The sequence below is a fragment of the Limulus polyphemus genome, unplaced genomic scaffold (assembly GCF_000517525.1).
Source record: "Limulus polyphemus unplaced genomic scaffold, Limulus_polyphemus-2.1.2 Scaffold77, whole genome shotgun sequence".
NCBI classification, from domain to species: Eukaryota; Metazoa; Arthropoda; class Merostomata; order Xiphosura; family Limulidae; genus Limulus; species Limulus polyphemus.
The window spans coordinates 1122062-1146889 of record NW_013665687.1 but is presented as its reverse complement, the minus strand read 5'-3'; the positions used below and the strand labels follow the sequence as shown (position 1 = coordinate 1146889).

At 30.7% G+C, this 24828-nt stretch overlaps 1 protein-coding gene across 10 annotated transcripts in view; it reads right to left on the bottom strand.

The window, feature by feature from the left end:
- Positions 1 to 24828, bottom strand: part of LOC106467178 (muscleblind-like protein 2) — a 113382-nt gene that overhangs the window by 9113 nt on the left and 79441 nt on the right. For 5 of the 10 annotated variants that reach the window (XM_013927502.2, XM_013927517.2, XM_022395811.1 and 2 more), the window contains exons 3-6: positions 21608 to 21874; positions 15550 to 15732; positions 11544 to 11771; positions 5565 to 5630 (exon numbers count right to left, since the gene is read on the bottom strand). In XM_013927502.2, the coding sequence (XP_013782956.1) occupies positions 5565 to 5630; positions 11544 to 11771; positions 15550 to 15732; positions 21608 to 21874 (744 nt within the window). Of the gene's footprint in view, positions 1 to 5564; positions 5631 to 8481; positions 8521 to 11543; positions 11772 to 15549; positions 15733 to 21607; positions 21875 to 24828 lie in introns of those variants that run through there. The other 5 variants (XM_022395835.1, XM_013927533.2, XM_022395829.1 and 2 more) reach the window with 5 other exon arrangements.

The window sequence follows — 24828 nt, the reverse complement described above, 5'->3', positions numbered from 1 at the left end:
TAGCAACAGCACATTGCTTGAATGACTTTAGAGACTGATTGACTATTACACCAAAATCCCTTTCAAGATGTGGAACACTGCTTAAATCTTCATTATTAAAAACTGAAGAAAAAGCAAAATTTAATAATCCAGCCAACTCATAATCATCACATACAAGCCTTCTTTTATCATCCCTCAAGGGTCCTACCCTTTTGTTTACCCTTAATTTACTTAGAGATCCTTACTGTTAATTTTTATATTTTCAGCCAACCTTTTTCCATAAATCTTTTTCGATGTCTTAATTTCCTCTTTGACCAACTTTCTTGATCTTCTTTTCTCTTTTGAATCTCCTCTCATACCAGTAAATTTAAATTTCTTAAAGGCTGATGCTTTTCTTCAATTTTATCTCTTATACCCTTTGTGAGCCAATGTGTTTTTTTTTATTGTAGCCACCCTTTTCTTTCTATAATGAGCATGCTTATCTTGAATATTTAAAACTTTATCCTTCAAAATTTTCCACATCTGATCAGTGTCTCCAAATAACTCAGCTTCCCAATTCCCAACAGATGATTCTTGTTGCATCCCTTCAAAATTTGCTTTTTTGAGTTTTGTAACCAAAATAGCATTGTTTCTGATCTCCATATGCAGTAAAACATCACACTTAATAGAACAATGATCACTTGCACCCATGGTTTGACTCTAGCATTTCCCAATCTATATGCCTGAAATTAAATCACCCATAATTATGACCTCATTAACAGTTGAAATCTCTTAATCTCACTGTATAATTTCTTATTAATTTTATCAGTGTCATCTGGAGGTCTGTAACAAATTCCCACTAAAAGCCTTATCCCTTTGTATCTGCTAATAGAAACCCAAATAGATTCAATCTCCTTGCTATTATATTTGATATCCTCAACTTCAACAGGATGTAACTCACATTTTACAAATAAAGCCACTCCTACCCCTCTCTTTACTACTCTATTCCTATCAAATAACCTATAACCCTGTATTTCAAAGAAATTTCTGTCATCAAAATCATCTACATTTAATCATGTTTCAGTTATTCTTATTATATCAAAATCATCCATTCCTACCAGTGCCCTAAGATCACCTATTTTATTTCTTAAACTTCTGGCATTATAATAGTAACAATTAAGCCTACCCTAAGAACTACTTCTATAATTATTTTCTATGCTAAATTTTTTTACATCCTATTTTTGTTTTGCATTTCGCTTATCTTTGCACTCACCACTGTCTAGTCCTAGTTTAGGTCTTCTATTACAACTGAGTTAATAGCCCTTGCAAACAATCCAGATCCTACCCTATTTAAATGTAAATCGTTCATTCCAAAAAGCTCCCTTCTCCCATTGAACTGATCCCACAAGTCCACCCAGCCTATCTGCTCATCCTTACATATTAACCTAAGTCTAGCATTTAGCCCTAGTGACCTACTCATAATTTCATCCTCACAATTAATTCTTGGCAGTATCCCTGACACAATTAAGTTATGACCTTTTTCTTTATTAAATGCCTTTACCAACCCCCTGTACTTATGAATTAGCTCCTCTAATTTATCTTTCCCTACATCATTAGCCCCTATATGCACAACAAAAATGGCATTATTGTAGGTCCCCTTTATTATATCTCTTGCTCTGTCAATTATATCCTCCATCTATGCCCCTGGGTAGCATAATCTAATATTTCTCCCTATTTACCCCACAGACTATTCTATTCACATGCTTTGTCAAGGAAACACCTATAACCATAACCTCCTTATCATCCACATCCTTCTCTGACCTTTTTGTTTTCCTTCCAACAGTTCTTCATCTGCACAAGCCAAGGGCTGAAATCTGTTGCTCAATAGAATAGGCTCATTACAATTAAATCCACTACTTTTGGCCCTAATTGTACTCTTTCTAACTTCCTGAAAGTCAATTTTAGCTATGTATCCCTTACATGTAAAAGCTTAAGTTCCTCTTGAAATCCTGCTGTCATTTCTCACAGTTTACCCTTCTCTTTATCTATTGCCTCTACTTTAATTAGGATAGCTTCCAACTTTACATACAAATTGCATATCTTCACTACTAGTACTAGCTTCCTTAAAAGTACATACCAGTCCAGTGTTCCCAAATAAAACCCACTCATTGCAACCATTGCACTTAACAAACTGTAAATGCTTAACTCCAACACTAGTCTTAACCATTGTATTTGTAGCCTGGAAATATATACTCAATACTAAATGTAAATACCAGTAGCTTATTGCCAACTCTATTATTGTTAGGCCTAACGTTTTAGAACAAATATACTAGTTTTTTATCAGTACTTTATGTTCACATTAAATTAATTAAGTTTATCTTTAATTTTATGACAGTGACAAATAATTAGTCTTTACTTTACTTTACTTGATGTTTACATAATATTAATATTATTAATAGTATTTAGTCAGATTTATAACCTACCTATAAACTGAATTTAAACTAATGGATCTAAATTAAAATCAAGTAAACAAAATAATCCTTAAAACAAAAAGAGACAACTAACTAGTTTAATAAAATAATGTATTTCACCTGTTTTACAATTTACCAGTAAGATGAATTACTAAAAGTTCAATTGCATGTCCTAAGCTTAATATAACATTGTAGTTCAGATTATACCACTAAGCTCTAATTTAAACCTTTAACCATACTATTTTTATTTACCAAACTTATTAAATCTAGTTAATATTTTGTTATTCAACCCAAATTACTACAAAAATGATAATATTAACTAATATTCAAAAATCTATAAGAGAATAAGAGCTTCTTTCCAACATCTTTTCTCTTCAGAGGTGTGCAAATATAAAAACTACAGTTACAAGTAATAACCATCCAATAGAAAATCCAATTTAATGAAGCTCTATGAATATCTTGCAGTACAATTAAAAATAATAAACAAGGTTTTGAAACTAATGACAGTTCACAAGTCAAATGACCACAAGCTTCTAAACATACATCAAAATCCATACTATTTTTATGAAAAAATGGCCAAAGGAACTGAAATAATAGTAACAATATCATTTGATCATATATCTGTCAAGTCACTTGATGCATCTCCAATAGGCACTTGTGCCTTTGTTTTGTTGAATTGTTGTCTGTAGAAAGTACATCAAAATGTGTAGTGTATGATTTACTTTCATATCCTTTGCACAAACTTATTACAATGAAAAATGTGGTATTTGGCAATAATGAGCAATTATATATTATTAACAATAGTTCCAAGTGAAACATAGGGCCTAAAATAATATCTCTATAATATACAATCAACTCTTTGAAACGAGTTTTATTGTAACTATCAATAAATTCTCTTTTTTTTTAAACATTCAGTTTCCCTTAGATATGAGAAAATTATCTCTGTCTTCATTTATCCAAACTTTTCCTTCCTCAGTTAGACCAACTTGTGGTGTGTTCAGCTAAGGACATATTTTTTCTCTCATTAATTAATTAGTGATATCTTATCAACGATGGACAACTCCTGTCTTTCCATCAACAGCAAATGACATCTGATCAAGAATGGTAAATTTGTCTATTTCCATCAACCGACTGGTAACATTTTATCAGCCATGGAAAACTCCCTCTTTCCATAAACCAACTAGTGACATTGGATCAACCATGAACAACTCTTCCTAGCAACTAACTAGTGACACTCAATCAACCATGAACAATTACTTTCTTTTCATCAATGAAATACAAGCTTTTATTCAGCTTTGGTAATGTCCTCTTTTCATTAGTAAACTAATGGCAATTTTTTCAGCATGGAAAAAGATCCTTTTTTCTTTTTCTACCAATCAATTAACAGTATTTGTTGAGTTACTGATAAATTTTTCTCTCTTCCATAATCTAACTTGTCAAACTGATTTAGTCTTCATCAACCAACAAGTGGTATTTGTTCAGCTAAGGACAAAGTCTCAACAATTATTTTCCTTTTATAACTCAGCTTTTAACATTATACAATGTGAACAAATAGCTCTGTTTTTACATAATCAACTAGTAGTAATTGTTTAATTATGAATAATTCTCACTCAACAGCTCATTTACTAATATATCTTCAATTATGTGTATACTTCATTCCCAGACTTGCCATATTAAATCCAATTTTTTCACTATGTACAGATCTTCCATCCTTCTGTTTAGTACCTATTGCCATTTTTAGTTAAATACATAATTTTATAATTTTAATTAATTACTCGATATACTAGTTGGGAACAAATTTTAACACTGTCTTTCAATTCAAAGACAATATATATTTTTTCCATAATGGAGATTGTTATTAAATATCAAAGAAGAATAAAATGCTACATGAACAAGATTTGAAATACTATGTAACTTTAGTAATTGAAGTTTCTTAATTATGGTAATATTAAACAAGAAAAACTAACAATCAATAAACAGATATAAACCTCTGTAAATGTATCAGATTTACTTACTTTATTCAAATCTACAAAATAACAAATATAATTTAAAAGAAAATGTAACAGGTTTTTTTCAATGACCTTTAATATATTAAATAATTAAAATAAACAACATTAAAATTTAAATTAGTTGATTTAGGGCAGAGTTAGAAAGCCAAAAAAAAAAGAGACCAGTAAAAGTTGATGGGTGCACTTTATGAATGTTTAGATAGATAAATAGAAATTACACATTTTGTGGTTGCAAAATTGCTCCATAAAGTTTGGTTATAGTTTTTTTGTTTATTAAACCCAAGTTAACTTTATCATCAAGCAATAGTTGGCAGGCATAATACTAAAACCAAACCATTAAATTTCAAGAATTGCTTCAAAAAAGTTGAGTAACCTACCAAAAGGGGCATTGTGCAGCATCAAGCCTAAAATGGGAAAAAGACTGTACCATGTCCACCAATCCTAGGGTTAATTTAGTAAAAAGCTCATTCCCATTAGAACAGTGAACAGTGCAGAGTCTTTACGTTCAAAAACAAAATGCACACACGCTTGATCTGATAAAACTATAGTTTGAGCTGAGAGCAACATTTCAAACATTTTAATTTTCACAGTTGGACTATAGATTGCTTAAAAAATGAAAATGTATTATTGTCAAATAAATTTTGTATAAATTTCCTATATTTTCTTTTTTGTTGCCAAACAATTTCCATGACTTACATGAAACATGGTAATAATAAACTGTACTCTAAAATGCAAAATTCTTCAGGGCAGGCCTATTATGTAAAAAAAAGCTTTGATAGTAAACCTCATTTATTTTTCCTACTTGTTTTTTTTGTTAAAAAATATATATAGAAAAAATATATTTGTATCAGAACTGATTACACAGTTCATTTCTTAAAGATTAAGTTAAATTTTCTTCTAGCTGACTAAAGAAAGTAAAACTGTGACAAAAAATCCTGGGGCTGCATGTTTTTAGAAGGGCCAGACATTTGAATGTTGCCTAAACTCAAAGTTCAATAACAAATTTTAAATTTACCAACTTTACATCCTTTACATTAGATCAGTAATAGGTCAGACACTGCACTAAGCCCTCTAATGCCAAACCTATGAAGAATGAGCTACATGCAAAAGCACTAAGGGCCAATACCAGAATCAGGTCATCAGCAGGATGACGCGGGCGCTTCTTGCTGATCAAGGTCTCAACCACGTGCGGCTAATTAGTATGCAGAGCAGATGATGTTGGTTTGCAGGTGCCAGGGATGGGCAGTAGGTGGCAGCACATGACACAGCAAGCAGCAAGGCAATGAAAGAAACCAAAACAAAACAGTAACAATTACAAGTCAGCTCATCAAGTCCAACATGCAGTAAGAGCCAGTCACCTAATACACAACTGTCAAAATCAGATTATAAAAAAAAACAAAAAGAGACCAGCTCCTACCCTCGTCTCGAGCTATGGTGTTGAGTTGTATGTCACTTCAAATGTTGTTTGAGTGTAATTTTTTTACTGAAGGAAGACAAGTAATTTACAGTTAGCAAAAAAATGGCTTTATCACCTAGGAAAGAAACTAACATCATAGCAAGGTTCACAGAGGATAAGAACTGACAAAACAGTTAACATCACCACCAAAAAAGGTAAGAACCATTTCAAAACATGCAGAGTAAAAGTAAAGCTTTAAATCAGTTATACAGAAATTAGCTCAATCTCTCACATTGCCTTCTCTAGGTAGTTTTATCTCAGCTACAATGTTTTAATTAAAAATTCACTTTGGAAACATGTGAACTGCCAAAATTAAAACCAATTAATTAAAAAATAAAGAAAATTTATATTTATTATTTTACAGGTTATGTTTAGTTCAAGTGACATGAGCAATCATGATTTTTCCAAAAGTAAATAATACTAAACAAAAGATCTAAACATGATATTTTTTGTCCATGAAGATAAGAATTTGAATGTTACAAGAAACTAAAATTTCTATAGGGAGGAGGCTAAACTACAGTTAGAAATATGTTTTTCAAATATTTACCTTATTGTACTTATTATTATAACAATATTTATATCCAGATTGTTACCAATTATAAAAAATACACACACAAAATTAGAAAAACATTTTTTTATGTAATTCATGTATAAGCTTCCTCAGGATTTTTTATTTCACTATAATAATTGATTTTGAACTTTTATATAATTTTTTCAATATTATTTTTAAACATAAAACAATATGAAGACATGGAACAGTTTGTTAAGAAAGTCTATATCGTGAAAAAACACTCACTCACCTATCTATATATACAATTTTACAAAGTTAGTGGGTTTTAGTGGTAAGCCTACAGTGGAATTAAATCTGGACCATACATCACCAAATTAGATAGCAAATATTGTATAGAATAAAACTGACAGTTTTCTTGCTTACTGTCAGTATGATTCAAATTTTAAACCACTATAGCTTTGGCCTGATATTAAAACAGACAAATTATAATAAATAAACTTGGGCATTTTTAGACTGACATAATTATTTACCACAAAATAATGGATTTTTTTTACATAAAGTTATACAATCTGAAACGAAATCTGGACATAAAATGAAATCTTAAATAATATTTTTGTAATTCTGTAATATTTTACTAATATATCATGTTAAGATTACTTAATCAAAATAGCACATTTACATGATATATAATGTAAACTTGTATGTTTGAATATTAGACTTACAATTACCTGAATGAAGTCTTGTAACCAACAATAATATAAATAAAATGATTATTGAAAATTGATATAAAATAACAATGTAAAACTCTAAGAAATACTTTTCGATTCTTTTTCTCTGTCACAAGTGGACAGTTCAGTGCAACAGAAAGAATTAACTATGAACCAGAAAATCTTCCTTCTAAAATAAAATATAACTATAAAATTATTCATAATAGCAAAAACAATTACAGATCTTATCATATTGTATTAAGTAGTTAATTAGTAATGAGTGTTGACTCCTGAATCGGAAAATATCTTGAGAATAAGTCTTTAGAATGTTTTAATTTTTATGCTAAGATACAATTTATTTAATTTAGTTACAATGATTCCAGAATTTATCACAGTTTGGTTTTGATTTATGATTGATGACACTATATAATGATTAACTCTAAGTTTGTAACAACTAAAACAACTCAATTATTATGTTATAAATGTGTATAGTAATTATCAAATATATGCATGAATGTTTATTTGATTTTTTCTAACTGCTCCATAATGTTTAACAGAATAGCTTGATATTTTGTATGTCAACTATTGATCACAAATGAATATAAAAGGCAAAAAATATTTCGTAAAAAAAAAAGTTGTCATGGGCCCCAAAACTAAGTGGTCAAGGGTTGTTTGGGTATCTCAGATTTGATTGATTTACTTAAAACTAGTGTTAACATAAAAATCCATTCCCAATAATAATCTCAACTCAGATTTTGGAAATTCTTAAATGTGAGCATTCATACACAGATGAGTTTTGGGAACTCTTTGGTCAAGATCCATGGACTTACACGAATATTTGCAAGGATATGCAAGGGATCATTAAAAATAAATATTTATTTTAGATTTTTAAAATTTTCATATTGAGGGCCCTCCATCAATGGGTTTGGGGAACTTTTAGGATTGGCTGCCTGAATTTATTTAAAATATAAAAATGGTTGTTCAAAACAAGATATGCAAATCTGTTTCCATTGAATTTTCACAAGTATTTTACTGGTAATTTAAATTTACTAAAATTAAGATAACTTTATTACATTCACCTATTAAACCTAGGCTGTCAGTTACAGCCTCTGATGTGTCTAATTAACATGTTTTGCTATTAACACATTAATATTATTGTTTCTTATCAAGTGAAAGGAAATTTTGTTAAGCTAATAAAAATAGTAAATATTTATTTACTTAATAGCAGACATATTCTGTCACTGCTAATTCAAAATGTTGTGTATTTATGTAAAAAATAAATAAAAAAATGCTGGATATAAACACACACACACACATTCTTGTTACAGCTCTATAATCTAAAAACAACCAGAACAAAAAGTGCATGTACCTGGCATTTCCTTTTCCAATTTCATGTCAAGAAGATAATCTATTCAATAAACAAACACTTGTGTTGCAATGCTTTAAAAGACTTGTCTAAAACAAAGATATTTCTGTTAAAATTTTCTTAGTATAAACACTGTGCTCCTAGGCATATCTTTAACCACTTTATGTTGGACAGTATGTTAAACTAAGCTCGGAGACATTTCTGTATCCAGTTTATGTTACAACATGTGTTAAACTAAGTTCACAGACATTTCAACCAGATTGTGTTGCAAAACGTATTAAACTAAGCTCAAAGACATTTCTGTAGCCAGTTTATGTTAAAAAATATATTCAACTTATCTCACAGATATATCTGTAGCCAATTTATGTTAGAAAATGTGTTTAACTAAGCTTACAGACATTTCTATGGCTATTCTTTTTATGAAATGCATTACACTAAGTTCACAGGCATTTCTGTAGCCAGTTTGTGTTATAAATAGTGACTCAAAGTGAAGCTTATGAGCAGTTCTGTAGCTATTTTGTAAGAAGGGAGTGAGAGCTAACCTTTTCCGCATTTCAATAAATACATGATAGATATTAGAAAGTGAGTCTGAGCTAAGCCTTTACATAGTTTGATAGATACATGGTGGATGTTAGAAAGTGAATCAGAGTTAAATTCAGGTTTCTAAAGCATTTTAAGCTAAAAACAGAGCCAGAGCAGTTTCTTCAAAAACATAAAAGTTGAAACCAGGTTTACAGTCAATTGGTGACTGAATGATATTCTCTTCTAGATGACCCAATTCATAATATCCAATATATATGTTATTTTCGGACTAAGCAAATTAATTTGTACAATCATTTCATACAAGAAAAAAAGAAGTCTGGTCTAAACCTTTATGGATTCATACACAATTGATTGAAAATTTATATTATTATGACAACCAAAGTAAGTCAAAATGTTTTTTCAGTACATGTATGATTGACTGCATGCTTGTTATTAATGATGGGTACTTTCTGTGTTAACTAGTGTTAGAAAGACATTAATAGTTAAGTTTAAGAACACTTTTATAATCAGTTCATACATGAATAGTTGTCTGGTTTATACTTCAAGAAATTTTTATTTAAAATTCATGCAAGACTAAGATCACAGTTAATGCTATTTTGCTGTTACAAAGATAGTAAGGACTATGCTATTAATTCTGCTGTAAATCATTGTTTGGAATAGTCATGACTAGAGCTGGGTGACTGAATCATATAATCAATGCAGCAATTGCATCAATGAGTGTCACATCAACTAATCAATTGATAAAAATTTTTATGAAATTGATTGTCACAAAAATAATCAATTCTAGCCCTGTCTTTTTTTTTCCATTTTCTTTTTTGAACTACTGACTAGAAGGAAGGCAACTAGTTGGCAGCACCTACTGCCAACTTTTTCTTTTTGAACTGCTGATAAGAGAGAAGGCAACTGGCTGGCAGCACTCACTACCAACTTTTTCTCATTGAACTGCTGACTGGAGGGAAGGCAACTGGCAGGCAGCATCCACTGCCAAATTTTTCCTTTTGAAGTGCTGACTAGAGGGAAGGCAACTGGCTGGCAGCACTCACTACCAACTTTTTCTTATTGAACTGCTGACTAGAGGGAAGACAACTGGTTGTCAGCACCCACTGCCAATTTTCCTTTTTGAAGTGCTGACTAAAGGAAACTAAAGTAACTGGTGGTATCTGTTGTCAACTTTCTTTTGTGCTTGTACATGCTGTGGTTTGAATAAAATCCTATTTATCAATTAATGGGACCATCACTTTAATAAGTTAGCAAATACCTCCCTTCTTGTAAGCAGTTCAAAAAAAAAAAAGAAAATGGGATGTGGCAGGTGCTGCCAAACAGTTGCCTTCCCTCTAGTCAGTAGTTCGCCAACACCATGAACAACAAACAACAGAAAAAACAGTTGGCAGTGGGTTCTGCCAGAGATTCGTCTTCCTCCTTCTCATTAGAAGTTCACAAAAACAAAAAGAAACAGCTAGTTGCCTTCCCTCTAGTCAGCAGTTAAAAGTTATTGACAGTGGCAGAAAACTTTAGTAGCTTAGTGTTTTTATAAGAAAAACAGGGCGAGAAAGTTTATTGTCAATATTTTGATAGTTCAAATAATCAAAAATAGTAATAATTGGAAACCATAACTTTGATAAGTAGATTATTTTTGTGACAATCGATATAATTGTAACTTCGATTTATTGATTAAATCACTCAACTCTATACTTGAGTCTAAAGGTTACTTTTGTTTTAAGTTTATGTTAGAAAGGTATTTCCTTTTCCAATTTGATGTAAGATTAAATTCCATGTCTGATTTGTATGATTAAAATCATCCTTACTGACACTAAGCAAATAAAAAATTATGTACCAATTATATAATTTGCTTTAGATTTATATTACGATATACAACTATTCTTCTTTCCTGTGTTGTGGTTAAATCAAGATCCAAGATGAAAGTTAATACAACATTATTGTAGGTGTCGTATACAGTACTTAAGTTGACTTATATGCTACATTAACACATATTACTTTGATTATCTGATAAATATAGTTGTTTTATTTGATTTTGTATTAAAACACAAAGTATTACTTAAGTACACGTATTTTTAAATATTTAAACTCACAATTAATCTGATCATATGCCTAAATACAAATTAACATAAATAATGTCAGAAAAGCCATCTGATTATAACAGAACATCTGTCTATACTTTTGCATGTTTTTTTAGATAATTAAAAAACTTTGTATCTTAACCTAAACTTATTTTTAAAGTACTCATAGTAAATTCTACATGAAAAACCAAATAATAATTTTTTAACAGTGTCATATTTTTCAATCTTATTTATTTTTATTTTTAAACTATACTCACAACAAAAATTATTCTCTGAGAGAGTGAAAATTGTTGACAAAACACTTTCTTTTAAGCAGGCCTAAACATATAACAACAAACTGCACGAAGCCAGTGAAAAAGATACATGCATTGTCACAAAGCAGCTAATTTAAAAGTCATACTTCAGGCCATATAGGAAGAGCCTATGAAATACTTATTGTCCTACCAGAGCTGCAGCATTAGCACGACTCTGGGCAGCCTTTAGCTGAGACTGTAAGTGAGGTGGGGGGTGAAAGTAACGACATGGTTCTCGCGTGCATCGTCCCTTAATGAAATCCATACAGACCGTCACCATGCCTTCAGCACTGTCCACTGTCACATGCTCAGGAGGGTGAGCAAAGCGGCATTCAGTTTCCACTCGCTTACAATTCCCACGCTGGAACTCTCGACATACCTACATGAAAAGGGTGAAGAAAAGTGGGTGGGGGAAGCAGGAAAAAAATAAATTACATGACAAACACAATCAGCTAGCACAGACATGGTGTCCATAGGGAGTTGCAGTTGTTTCCCATTTTATAACTAGAGGTATAACACATATGTAGTCATGAATGCTACTAGATGATATGCTATCTTTTATGTCATGCACTTTCAAATTGGCTTGGATCATACAAAATTGAATAAGAAAGTTGAAAATGGAAAACATTTAACATAATTTAAAACTTATCAACACCAACAGCAGAAAGAGAGCACTCACACAGGGTGATTAATTTAGAATAAATATCTGGTTTAATATGTTAGCACAACTGTAGTTACAAAAATGGGGCAACATCTCTTACATGTAAAAATATCATTACAGGACTCTTTAGATCACAAGTTTTTATATGCTAGAAACTATACACAAAATCCAGATCTAAAATTTACCAAACATTGCCTCAGCTATACTTTCATGAGCAATAAGTTTCAGCATTGTAAGCAACATCCCAAATACATTTGTAATGTACAAAGGTACTTGGGTGAATTTCATCCCCAGTCTTTTTCATAGCTCAACATCATAACTACGCATTCATTGTCCTTGTTAAATCTTCCTATTATGTGGATCCATACTCACCATCAGGACATCAGGTTTCACCCCTGGCATATGGACCTCAGGATCTTTATTCCCAAACCTTTGCTAATTATACTAGAAGTAGCAAACTAATTTTTTAAAAAATGTACTAGTTCAAACTTCAGTAAGCTATCATTACATGCTTGATTGATCAATGTCATTACTAGTGTTCCCAACATACTAAAACAAAATATCTTCATGAGGTAGTATTAATACAGCTAAACATTAATTATGACTTCTGACTTCTTTAATACATTCATGACAAGGTCATTCAAGTTCTATATGTTTTACCACAAAAAGAGATGTTGTTCTACAAAAATGCTTTTTTTTATATTTGTATATTTCAGAGTATCTTATACATAGCATTCCATTTTCTTGTTGAACATAACTATTACTTGCAATGATGATAGTAATACATAATAGTAAAACTAAGATAATTTATTTTATTAAATACATAGTCTGCTTAGATTGTTTATTATGCATGATCTAATAATGACACTGGATGTGTTTTCTTATTTTTATTGAGCCATAAGTAGTATAACTTTAAAACTCAAAATTTATTACCTCTTTATCCAAAACACAAAATTTAGTTTTCAAAAAGACTTTTTAATATTTCAACACTGATTAGACATTTTGTTTTATTTTATTACTAAATATAACAGCCTATTTTTTGAAACAAGTAAAATTTGTATAAACAAATCTATATGTCCCTATATATATTTCACAGAAAACAAAATGCAATGAATGAACTTTGAGTTTTGAAAATGTTACCTGAAGAGTAAAAGTCCAATTCTTTGTTATTGTTTTTAAATGTTTGACTAGATTTTTAATTTGTTTACCACACAGCATCAGCCTTTGAGAGTTCCCTACAGACATCTTTATTACATGATTAACTAGTGTTTTCTTTACCTATTTACTACTATTAAAGCTAGTCTCATGTTTTAAAAAATAAGATTTAATAATTACAGCCTTGGTTTGTTAATATACGTACAAAAATTTTAAGTTTCAAAAAATTAAAATACAAGAAAATTTCAAAAATTAAATGATGGTTAAATGGAAAAATAACTGGACTAATTTTACAAATTGCCTAAAGGCAGATGTTCTCGCAGTAATCACATTTAGTGCAATTATGAACCCAGAGCATTTTTATGATATTGTTCATTTTATGATTATTTTACCTGAAATGTTGGATAAAGTCCCTGATATTAGGTAACTTAAAGCTAGGTATATACTGATCTTAAAAGTGAAGACTCTATACTTTCTGAACTATTTCTAGGTTTACAAGTTTAGACATTTCAGTATTAAACTTTAAATCTTTATTGTCAAATATTTTGAAATTTTTTTCACATGCTATTTAACAAGTACTAAACAACTTTTGATTTTTATTACAAACAACATGAAAATGGAATCGTCAAAAGATTTTGAATTTAGATAACTATTCATTAGTCACATATGCAGTGTAAACTCTTTTAATCTATATTGGAGTATGCATGTACATGTACTCTGAATAGTTATAATTAAACATAAACTCCCTGCAGTTTTAAATTAAATTTTTTTCCCATAAGCATTTTTAAAATGCATTATTTCAAGAAATGTTTATTTTTAAAAAATAAAAACAATCACTGAATGAAGAAACTTTCTCCCAAACTTGGTTACCAAGAGTAGTGGTTTTAAAATAAACTCATTAAAACTTTCAACATACTTTTCTACTTATAAGAAAATATTAATTGATTCACATAAATCAATTAAGTTTTTAAAAGTGATTAAAATACTTGGAATAATTGTTATGTTGATCTACACATACAAATAAAAATCATGCTTTTTGAAAGACAGCCTTATTGATGGAAAATTGGATTGTTTTTTAATTTCCTTAGTTAATTCATAATAACAAGTATGTGGCAGTATAGTATTACTATAATGACTACTAGTTTATAAACCATCCACCAGATGGAACTACTATATAACAGCTTTTACTTTAAGTCTTTAGTGGATCTTTGTGATTCAACACTTTGATAAGTTAGAATGGTTCTATTATCAGCTGTGTCAGCTGCAATGGTGCATTTCAGAATAATACCTTGAGTACATAGCATTAAACATTAGAGTAGTATAGTTCCATTTACTATTTATTCTAGGTGTAGTTGTTTAGTGATGATTTGGGAGTCAAATTCCATTAATGTTTCCTTTTTTTCTAACATAAAAATATATGCCATTGTCTAGAACAGCATCATCATTTATGGTAGTGTTAGTATCAATCCCGTTTTATCAGTAACAATGTAAAGTAGCCACTGCTCTGCTTGATCAAAGTTCTTCATATAAATAATATCTCTAATCCATTACTTTTTGATGTTTTCTTCTGTTGGAATGTGTATCAGCTAAACTTACTTCCATCTTTCAGAGATTTCTGCTTCCCTTTTACTAAAGGAACATATGGTGCTTGCATTGTTATCAAACAAGGCATTATTATTATAATGTAGAAATGTTAGTAGCATTATTAACACTGTCATGGCATATTCTCATTTCAAACCTGAGATAAATAGCAATGCTAGATGTCAATTAAAGCTCATCTATTCATGTTCTGTCACACACTTAATCACAATATTTTCTACTTAACATCTAGAGATAGATAGTGATGCTATATGCCTATTAGTGCAGATCTACTCTTGCTTTTATCACTCAATTTGTGGGCAAAATATTTTGAACATTTAACAGACTTCAGTTACTTTATAAAACAAAACCAACTGGGCAAATGAACTCATTAATTATTAGTTTTAATGAGCTCTTTGATTGTTACCAATAGAATTGTTTTGTCAAATATGTTGTGCTAAATAGTATGTGATCCAGCAAGACAAATAAACACACTTGTTATCACACAACCATATGAAAAGAAAAATATGATCAAAGTTGTCTACAGTGAATAGCAGTACAATCTTAGTACGTTCACCAGTAAGTCTACTGCATATAACAATAATCTTATATACAAAATTGATATGCTGTTAATGAAAGTGTAAATTGATTTGAAAAATATTTTACACATGAAATTTGAATAAGCACTACCTGAAAGTTTAAAGGCATACACAAATCACAATGATTTCTATAATTTCTAAAACTGTATTTTTTATAGTCTTACCTCTAATCTGTCAGTACGAGGTACTTTCTGTGGAGTAACCTGAGGAGTCGGAACAGTACTAAGTGGTGTTGCCATTGCATCTGCTGGAATTAAACCAAACAAGGGACTTGGGTTCAAGTAGTGAGCAAAAGATGCTGCTGATGCCACAGTAGGAAGTGTAGCTAAGTATGGATTTGCAGTTGCCTTGAAAACGGAAAAATTCCAAATTAAAGAACCAGCAATGAGCAATTCTGTGAGTGTGAATTCCTTCTAACTATGATTTTACACCACAAAGTACAATGACAGCATGGGTAATATTATTATCAAAATAGCACACCATCACAATCAATACAATTAAGTTGAAAATTAAGGCAACAGAGCATATGAACTTATGCTACACATTATACAACAGCATTTGTCAGTAGATAACACCATAAAATATTATATTTAGAAAATATACAACTCAAGAAAAATTTTGACAGTTCATAAACCTATATCCAGGAAAATATACATTACCTTGTCAATAGAATATAACAAAATCCATAAAAATGTACATCACAGAAGCTCATAAAAAAACAATATCCACAAAAATCCATATGAAGATGATGCTGTAAATCATTATATGCACCTAAACTTCTAATCCATACCCATATCTTTTCATAGCCTTAGATAACTAATAATATGCAAGTTTACTTTTTAAGTAATACATAATAAAAAAGAATATGTCAATTTAGTAATCTTTAGTCATACAATTATTTCTTGTAAGAGAGCTGCAATACCATCCATGCTACTGTTCATGTGTGTGTATATTTTACAATGTATTTTGGGAACTACTATGTGTGTAAAGGTGCTAACAAAAGTTTTTTTAGCCAAAATATCAACTTATACCTCTAAGTACAAATAAAGTCAACCTGTCTTGATTTTAGAGACTGCCATTTCTTTTAAAAGTTAATGTGCCAAAAAAATATAAAAGTTTGTACAAAATTCAATATTTTTAATTATTTCTAAAGAAAAAGCAATTATGATAAATTCTTGATTGTAAGTTCAAAATGGTTTGAAAAATTTAAGTGATCAAGAAATTAACATTACCTGAGTATTGTAACTGAACTGCAATGCCCACTTTTGAAAATTAATTGAAATGGATTTAGAGGTTAATGTTTTCAGGATATTATTAACCTACCAGTTTAAAAAAACAACAACCTAATACTATGAAAGTGGATTTAGAACATCTACCTGTTGTTGGAAGTTAAAAAGTATGAGTGATGAATTTTTTTAAATGACTTGTGTCTTTATTTTACATAAAAAATTTCATTTATTAGGTCCAGTCATTATAGCATTATTTCCATAACCAGTGGATATGATCAACAACACTGTAACTGGCATTAAGAACCAACATTTTGGCTCACAATAGTTAAATGTTGGTTAAGTAAAACCTAAGTGACTTCTCAAACTAGGCTACACCTTTCTTGAAGATAGCATACTGTTTTGTGTACAGTCTAGTTTCTGAAATACCTAATAATTCATAATAGCTAGCTTATCGTTTTATATTATAAATCTCTTATAAATATTTAATTAATCATACAACCAATTCACAAGATATAGTTTTGTGATTAGGTGGTGGTTTATAACATTTTAGTTGAAACCACTCCACTAAAACACTAGACCTCTGATCCCCAGTAGGTGGCCCATGGCTCCCCAAAGCCTTTATTTATGATTCTTAGCATTCCTTTATTAAAAGTTGTTTCATAACAATTTAGTATAAATGTGTAATAAGCTAGTTATTTGTTAAGTTGCATTTCTTTCCCAAAGTGGCATTTTTCTTGGACAGCCCATGGCTTTCTGGTCATTAAGAATAACAGCCCTTGGAAAAACATAACTGGGAACCAGTATAATAGGGTTTTGTACATTATTAACTTCCATTATAAGTTACTCAAAGTTGAATGCCTTTGTAGTAGTTCTATCTTAATTTGTTGTGAGACATATGTATGCAGGTTAAAATGATTACAAAACCATAATAAAGAGAAGAAGAGCTTTCCTTTGGAGATTGTAATAAAAATAACACCATCTGTTAAATGGCACATTTTGAAATGGGTAAGAGATGCTTAAAAAAATTACAAATTTAAGAAAAATATTTTTCACAATCATACAATATGTAAACTGTTAATACAACAGTAATCTTTCTCAAATAACCCAGAGGGAACATAATTAACTAAAGCCAGTTTTATGAAATGTTATCTAAGCAACATCAAAACAAGTACTAAAAATCATTAAGTTTATGAAAAACTTAGATAAAACAGCCAACAATTATGAAGCTGAAGCAAATGAAAAGTAAGTTTACAGCAAACCAGTGAAAAAGCTAAAATAACCATAAATATATTGAAGTTTCACATCAAATATACTTCTCTTCTGAAAAATCATTAACTATTTCTTTGTGTTCACAATACAGGATCTCTAAAGGGTATACCAATTAACAATTCAAGTGAACATTTTCATAATTATTTTTCTAACTATCAGGTAATTTTATCCTATCAAAGGTAGATATCACATAAGGAAAGAATAAGACCAAGTCCAAACTGCCTTTTTAACTGTATCTGGGTCTTTAAAAGACATAATATTTTTACTGCCAAATGAAGTAACTCGACAAAAAAGAACCTCTGATGGTGATCTAGTATTTTAATACACTGAGTAACTACATATTGACGGATAAGAAAGTATTCAATATAAAAAAATATTGTTATATAAATTTTAAATGCATCCAGTAGTCAGTTACTTATCACCTAATTAGTTTTCAGTGAACTGATCACTGAACATAACTATATTACCATTACATCAACATACTTATGTATACAGAGCCACAACCTTAACTATACTGACATTACTTCAAAATGTCCAAATGGATGGTAGAACCATTGTAAAGAGCTATAATATTGACTTTGCACTGATACTCCATATCAACAATAGAACAACTGAGCAAAACCATACTAGACATTATACTAATGTAATCAGATGCACTATAAATACATAACACAAATTTATACTAGACATTATTTGACATAGATTCACTATAGAAGCATTACAAAACTACACTAGACACAACATTCACATAATCAGATGTACTGTACAAACACAAACTGTACTAGACATTAACATATTTAGGTGTACTACAGATACATAAACTATACCAGACATTATATTAACCTGTTTAGATGAACCATAGAAACAAAACTATACTAGACATAACTTTAACATATTCGGATGGACTATAGAAACATAACACAAAACTGAACATTAATTAACACATTCAGATGTACTGAAGAAACATAACACAAAACTACACTAGCTAGATTAATATATTCAGGTATACTATAGAAGCATCACACAAAACATAACAATAACATATTCAGGTGTAATATAGGAGAATAACTGAAAACAACATTAGACATTACATTAACATATTTAGATGTACTGTAGAAACATAACACAAAACTACATTAGATATTACATTAACATATTCAGATGAATTATAGACACACAAAGCTACATTAGACATTATACTAACATATGCAGATATATTTTAAAAACACAGAACAAAACATGATTTCACATCACTCTGACATGTTCAATTGTACTGTAAACAACCAAAGATATAGTAGACATTAATCTCACATACACAGATGTACTGCAAAGTACTGAACAAAACTATACTATAAATTAAGTTGACATGTTCAAATAAACAGCAATGCCATAAAACAAAACCATGTTGATATAATCAAACAGTAGAACAAAATGGTGAAAACTCAGAATGAAAGAGTTAGCACTTATAATATTCAAATCTAAAAGAAATAAACAACATGTTTACATTATTATATAAACAGATGGTGATGGTTGTCAGAGCAATGTGTTTTGTGTGATATTATCCACTTTCAGACAAAAATACCAATGAGACATGAATGACAGTAATCAGTATAATATTAATTTACAAGCTTCTTGGAATATATTTCAAGGATTTTATACATACAGGGAGTGAACTAAAGAGAAACAAACCTTCGATTCATTATACAAGCCATATTTTCCAAGCCATACATATAATGGCTTAATCAAATTGATAGGTCTATTACCTCTGTACTCAAGTTTTTTTTATTGGATCTGAGAACTGTTGAGATAAAACAATGAGCCTTTTGGACCAGCAATTTAAATTCTAAGTGCTTTTCTAATACCTATGGTAATTTTTTCACTTTCTTTAAAGTGGAAAGTTCATCTTTAAATTGAAGCACTTCCCAGAATTCTACAAATCCAACACTTATTAAAATTGTTTACTTTGTCATGATCAAATACTTATATAATAGCTTTTTTTATTATAACTCCTTTATATGGTTTGTGCTATTTCTGCATGCTGGGGTCAATGAAAAGTGAAGTGTACAAGCAACTTCTAATACCACAAGTGCATTCTTGGTTTTTAAAACCATTGTGCTGCTCAAAACCAAATGTTGTTTTATTAATGAAAAAGAAAACTTGTGCAACACATGTAAGACAAATAGCACCATATTTTCATGCACCAATATTTTGTCAAGCAGACCATAACAAAAATACAAATTGGTCAGTGATACAATATATATGTTAAAAAGAGCAGTAAGATGAAGCAGTTCATTACCATTGCTAGTATTAATTAATTAAACAAATGCAAGAAGAGTTATAAAAAAAGAAAGAAAGATAACCAATTTCGTTAATCCAAGCCTAAACTATAACTCGCATGCTGATAAGTGTTGTTTACAACCTCTACAACTTTTTATAAAAAATACAATTTAATTGACTTGTTATTATAGCTTGGTTGCAGAACATTGACTATCTTTTGTTGCATGGTTGCATTTTACTAACTGTTTCTTATAGCTTAGCCACAAATTTTGCACTGTCCAATCATACATTGATTATTACTTGTAATCAGGTTGCACTACAGTCACTATTACATTTTCAATAATGATATTTTAATGACTATCTCTTGTAGCTTTGTTTGGAGTATATACAAGATTAGTCATTGAATACAGATGAAATATTTATCTTATACTAAACACTGATTTACAGAAACACAATGTTTATAATTATATCAAACAACATTAGAGAATTACATTGAAAATAACTTTCCAAATTCTAACTTTTATACCATAATTAAAAACATGAAATAAGGAGATGATTTGGTTATGGAAATGAAACTGAAATGGAACATTACTTCTTGAACACAGTCTTGTAACTTATCATAAGCCATAAATATTTGCAAAAGGGTCTATAGTCTATAAATTGGTTCACTGCCCAAGTTTCTGAAAATAAACAGTTTTGACTAACATGTAATTTATACAATGGAATTAAATCAGGCATAATTACAATTGCTATAATATCAACATTTGTATGTGACAAAGTTTTCAAGATTTAGTATGCATTTAATGTTTTATTTTGTAAATAAGAAGTTAATTAAAAATAACTGTGTTGCATTTAATACCAAACAACATTCACCATTTTGTTATAATAATAAATATTCTTTAACTCCATTATAAAGAAATTCTGTCATTCGATTATACTTAATTAAATTACTCAGTTATTAATTTTTCTTATCAAATAAAACCATGCAACAGACAATAGTATCAATGACTGCGCAACCGTATAACAAATATTTGTTTTTTGTAGCTTTGTTACATACAGAAGCTGTTCGACTTGAATGATTTACTTTTTATACAAATGGACCTCACGTGAAAGTGGTCATAATTACTGGCAGCAAACATATTCATGACTGCTTAAGTATAAGTTTAGACTAGTTATTTTAGGTTAAACACAACGGAAATATTGCAGTATGAAAGGTATGTGTCAACATCACTTGGATTAAAAACAATTAAGTCACTTTTAAAACTTTAGTTGTAAAGAAGCAAATACCAAGCAATTTTCAAGTTCCAGCCTTGCATAGCTATGTTCCCATGTTGTGCATATAGGTTGATAACATCAGTGATCCAAGGGATTCTTTAGTAAGCCACATGTTAAATTTAGAAACTAACCAAAGCAAAAACAAAGAACACAAGAGGGCAAGCATGCTTACCTTGGAGACTTTACTGCTGGTGAGGAGTGACACTCCTATATCATGCTGTTGTTGTGCAAGATGCTGCGCGAGTGGAGCATATAGTAGGATAGGGGTGCCACTTACCACAGAAGATAGTTGGCCTGGCAAAACCGGCTGAAGTGGTACATGCTGCAACAGGGCATTCTTCAGGGCTAGGTGGTTTCGACCTGTGATGAGTAGCTGATCCTTAAGATGTTGTGGTGGGTGGAAATATTTACATGGGGGTTTCTCTCTGTTACACCGGCCCTATAAAGAAACACTATAATAAAGTTTCTGTCACAGCTTATGTACAGCAATAACATATGGATAGCATGGGATCATTTAATTCTCCAGGTTGTCCTTGCACCCCTACCTCTGAGAGGAAAAAAAAAAGTTACACATTTTTTAAACCCACTCTTTATTTTCAAGAAACCATTGGTTCCCCTCTGAAACTTTTAAGGTGCAGGTCTCCACTACTGCCAATGGTAACACATTCTATAAACTAATAACTCTTCAGGAAAAATAAAAATATCTTTATTGGAACCTTGCTCATCTTCTCCAAATCTTAGGTTTGTGTACTCTCATTCTATTGTCTTCAAGATGTAATACAAAATAATCACATCCTGGCCTTTATCCTACTGATCCTCCTGAATAATTCTTCTAAAATTCCATAAGATTACTCTAATCTTCTTTTCTCAAAAAAAATAAAATAAAAATTAAATATCATAAGTTATCCCTATACAATGACTCAAAATCACCTTAATAGCCATCCTCTTAACCTTTTCTAAAAGGTCAATATTCTTTTAAGTCCTTAAGTAGTGGGCAGGTGCCAGAGGATTAAAGTTGTTTAAAATGTTACTCCTCTTTCTATAGAAGGTGATAAAAAATTATGCATTATAGGCCTTATTAGTCTTAAATCAGTAGTGGGAATATATTTTGAAAGTCTGATAAAAAATGCTTTGTAAAGTCATTTAACAAAGTTTACAATTTTGTTTGGAAGACAACATTGTTTTGCTAGGGGAGAATCTTGCTTACTAATCTTTTGACATTCTTTGAAGAGATTATTGCTTATGTTGATGAGGTTACTGGTGTGGATTTGATGCATCTGTAACTTCAAAAATAATTTGACTAGGTGCCATTTAAAAGGCTTGTTAAAAATTATTTCTGTAGGTGTGGTGGATAAGCCAGCTCATTGGATAGAAAAGTGGCCTGGGAATAAAGCAGAGGGTTATTATAAATGAGATTCAGTCAAAATGGGCTAATGTCATAAGTGGAGTACCTCATGACTTAATATGTTGGTTTGTTTGGAATTAAGCACAAAGCTACACAATGGACGATCTGCCAACCACGTGTATCGATACCGGTTTCTAGCTTTGTAAGCCCGCAGACATATCGCTGTACCACTGGGGGGCGACTTAATGTGAGAACCTTTGCTCATTTTGATTTACATCAATGGCATGGATCAGAGAATGGTCAATAAAATGCTTAAATTTGCTGGAGATATTAAGGTCTTGGGTGTTACCGTTTTCAAAAAGGCTTTTGATTATCTGTTGAGTTATGCAAATACTGTCATTTTTCGAATATAATATGTTCCCAAGTATAATACGCAGTCTTGATCTTCACGAACAAAGAGTCAAATTTGTCTTATCACCATAAATAATACACACCTAGACTTTTGCTGAATTGCGGTCAAAGTAAAAAAAAATGTTAGTGTCCGTATAATCTCTAATCGCGTGTTCGCTGTAGTGCTTGCTATGTTTGCAATCGCGGCCAGAAAATAAAAGTTCTCAAAAACCCGTGACCCAATATTGACCTTTAGAATTTTTGTATTATAACTTTTAATATATTGAATATCTTCACGAAATGATGACGACGCTTCTGCGACAGATAATGAAAATGATGTCCGCGGTAATGCCATCTAAGGGAACGACGAGAAGTTGTGGCAATTTTTCATACTTAACAGCGACAATGGTAAGACTAGGGAACATAAATATAACTTTTAACAGTGTAGGTGTCACCAGTTTTATTTTTCTAGCATGTTAATTGGTTTTGGAATGATTACCTTCAGATATGGTGAAAATTGGTGTAAATTTATGGGAGTTAAAGGAAAGGCTTGATAGATATTTGAATTATAAAACCTGGTTTTGAGGGTTTTATGCTTTAATAGTTTAGGAGTTGGGACACCCTAGATAGACCAACAGGCCCCTTGTTGTCCTTAAATGTTAAAGCTCTTTTTATTAGACTCTCTAGAATTTTGTCTACTACAGAAGTAAAACTTATTGGTCTATAGTTTCCAAGACAACACTCAATCACTTCCCTTAAAAAAAGGAATAACATTAGCAACCTATATTTGCTTATGATATTAAGGTCTTGGGTGTTGCTATGTGTGAAAAGAATACTGCTGCTTGACAAAATGATTACAATATTTGGTGAGTTCGGTAAATAAAGGACAGACAACTTTTATTTAAAACAAATGTGATATAATTCATCAATGGGTTATCATACTTTGAATTATGAATATAACTTTGATGGAAATAATTTTAACTGTTATGGACGAAAAAGATCTTCATGTTCTAATTAATCAGTCTTTTAAGCCATCCAAGCAGTGTACTGTTGCTAGTGGTAGGGCAAATAGGAGTTTAGATTGTATCTTCAGAAGTATTGGCTACAAGTCTAAACAGGTTATAATGTGTATTTTGTATAGGTCATTGGTTAGGCCATACTTGGAGTACTGTGTTCAGTTTTGAGTTTCTTACCTTAGGAAAGACACTGAATTGTTGGAGGGGGTTCATAGCAGGACTACTAAAATGATACCTGGGATGGAAAGATTGTCATTGAAACTGTTCCCTTATGAGAAAAGAAGATTTAAAAGGGATCTTATTAAGGTGTATAAGACTGTTAAGGGATTTGATATATCATTTTTTGTACTTAATAGTGAGAATGGTATGACTAGTGGACACAAATATAAATTTTGGCAGTATAGACTCATCTTCAGTTTAAACAGTTTTATTTTCTAACAGAAAAATTGGCCTTTAGGACGCGTAGCTGTTAATTCTAGTAAATTCAACAAAGTTCAAACCATGGGACTCAAGCAGATATTATCGACTTAACCCCGATCCATATTGTCTGTTACTTATCATTTGGGCCCGGCATGGCCAGGTGGTTAGGGCACTCGACTCGCAATCTGCGGGTTCGAATCCCCGTCACACCAAACATGCTCG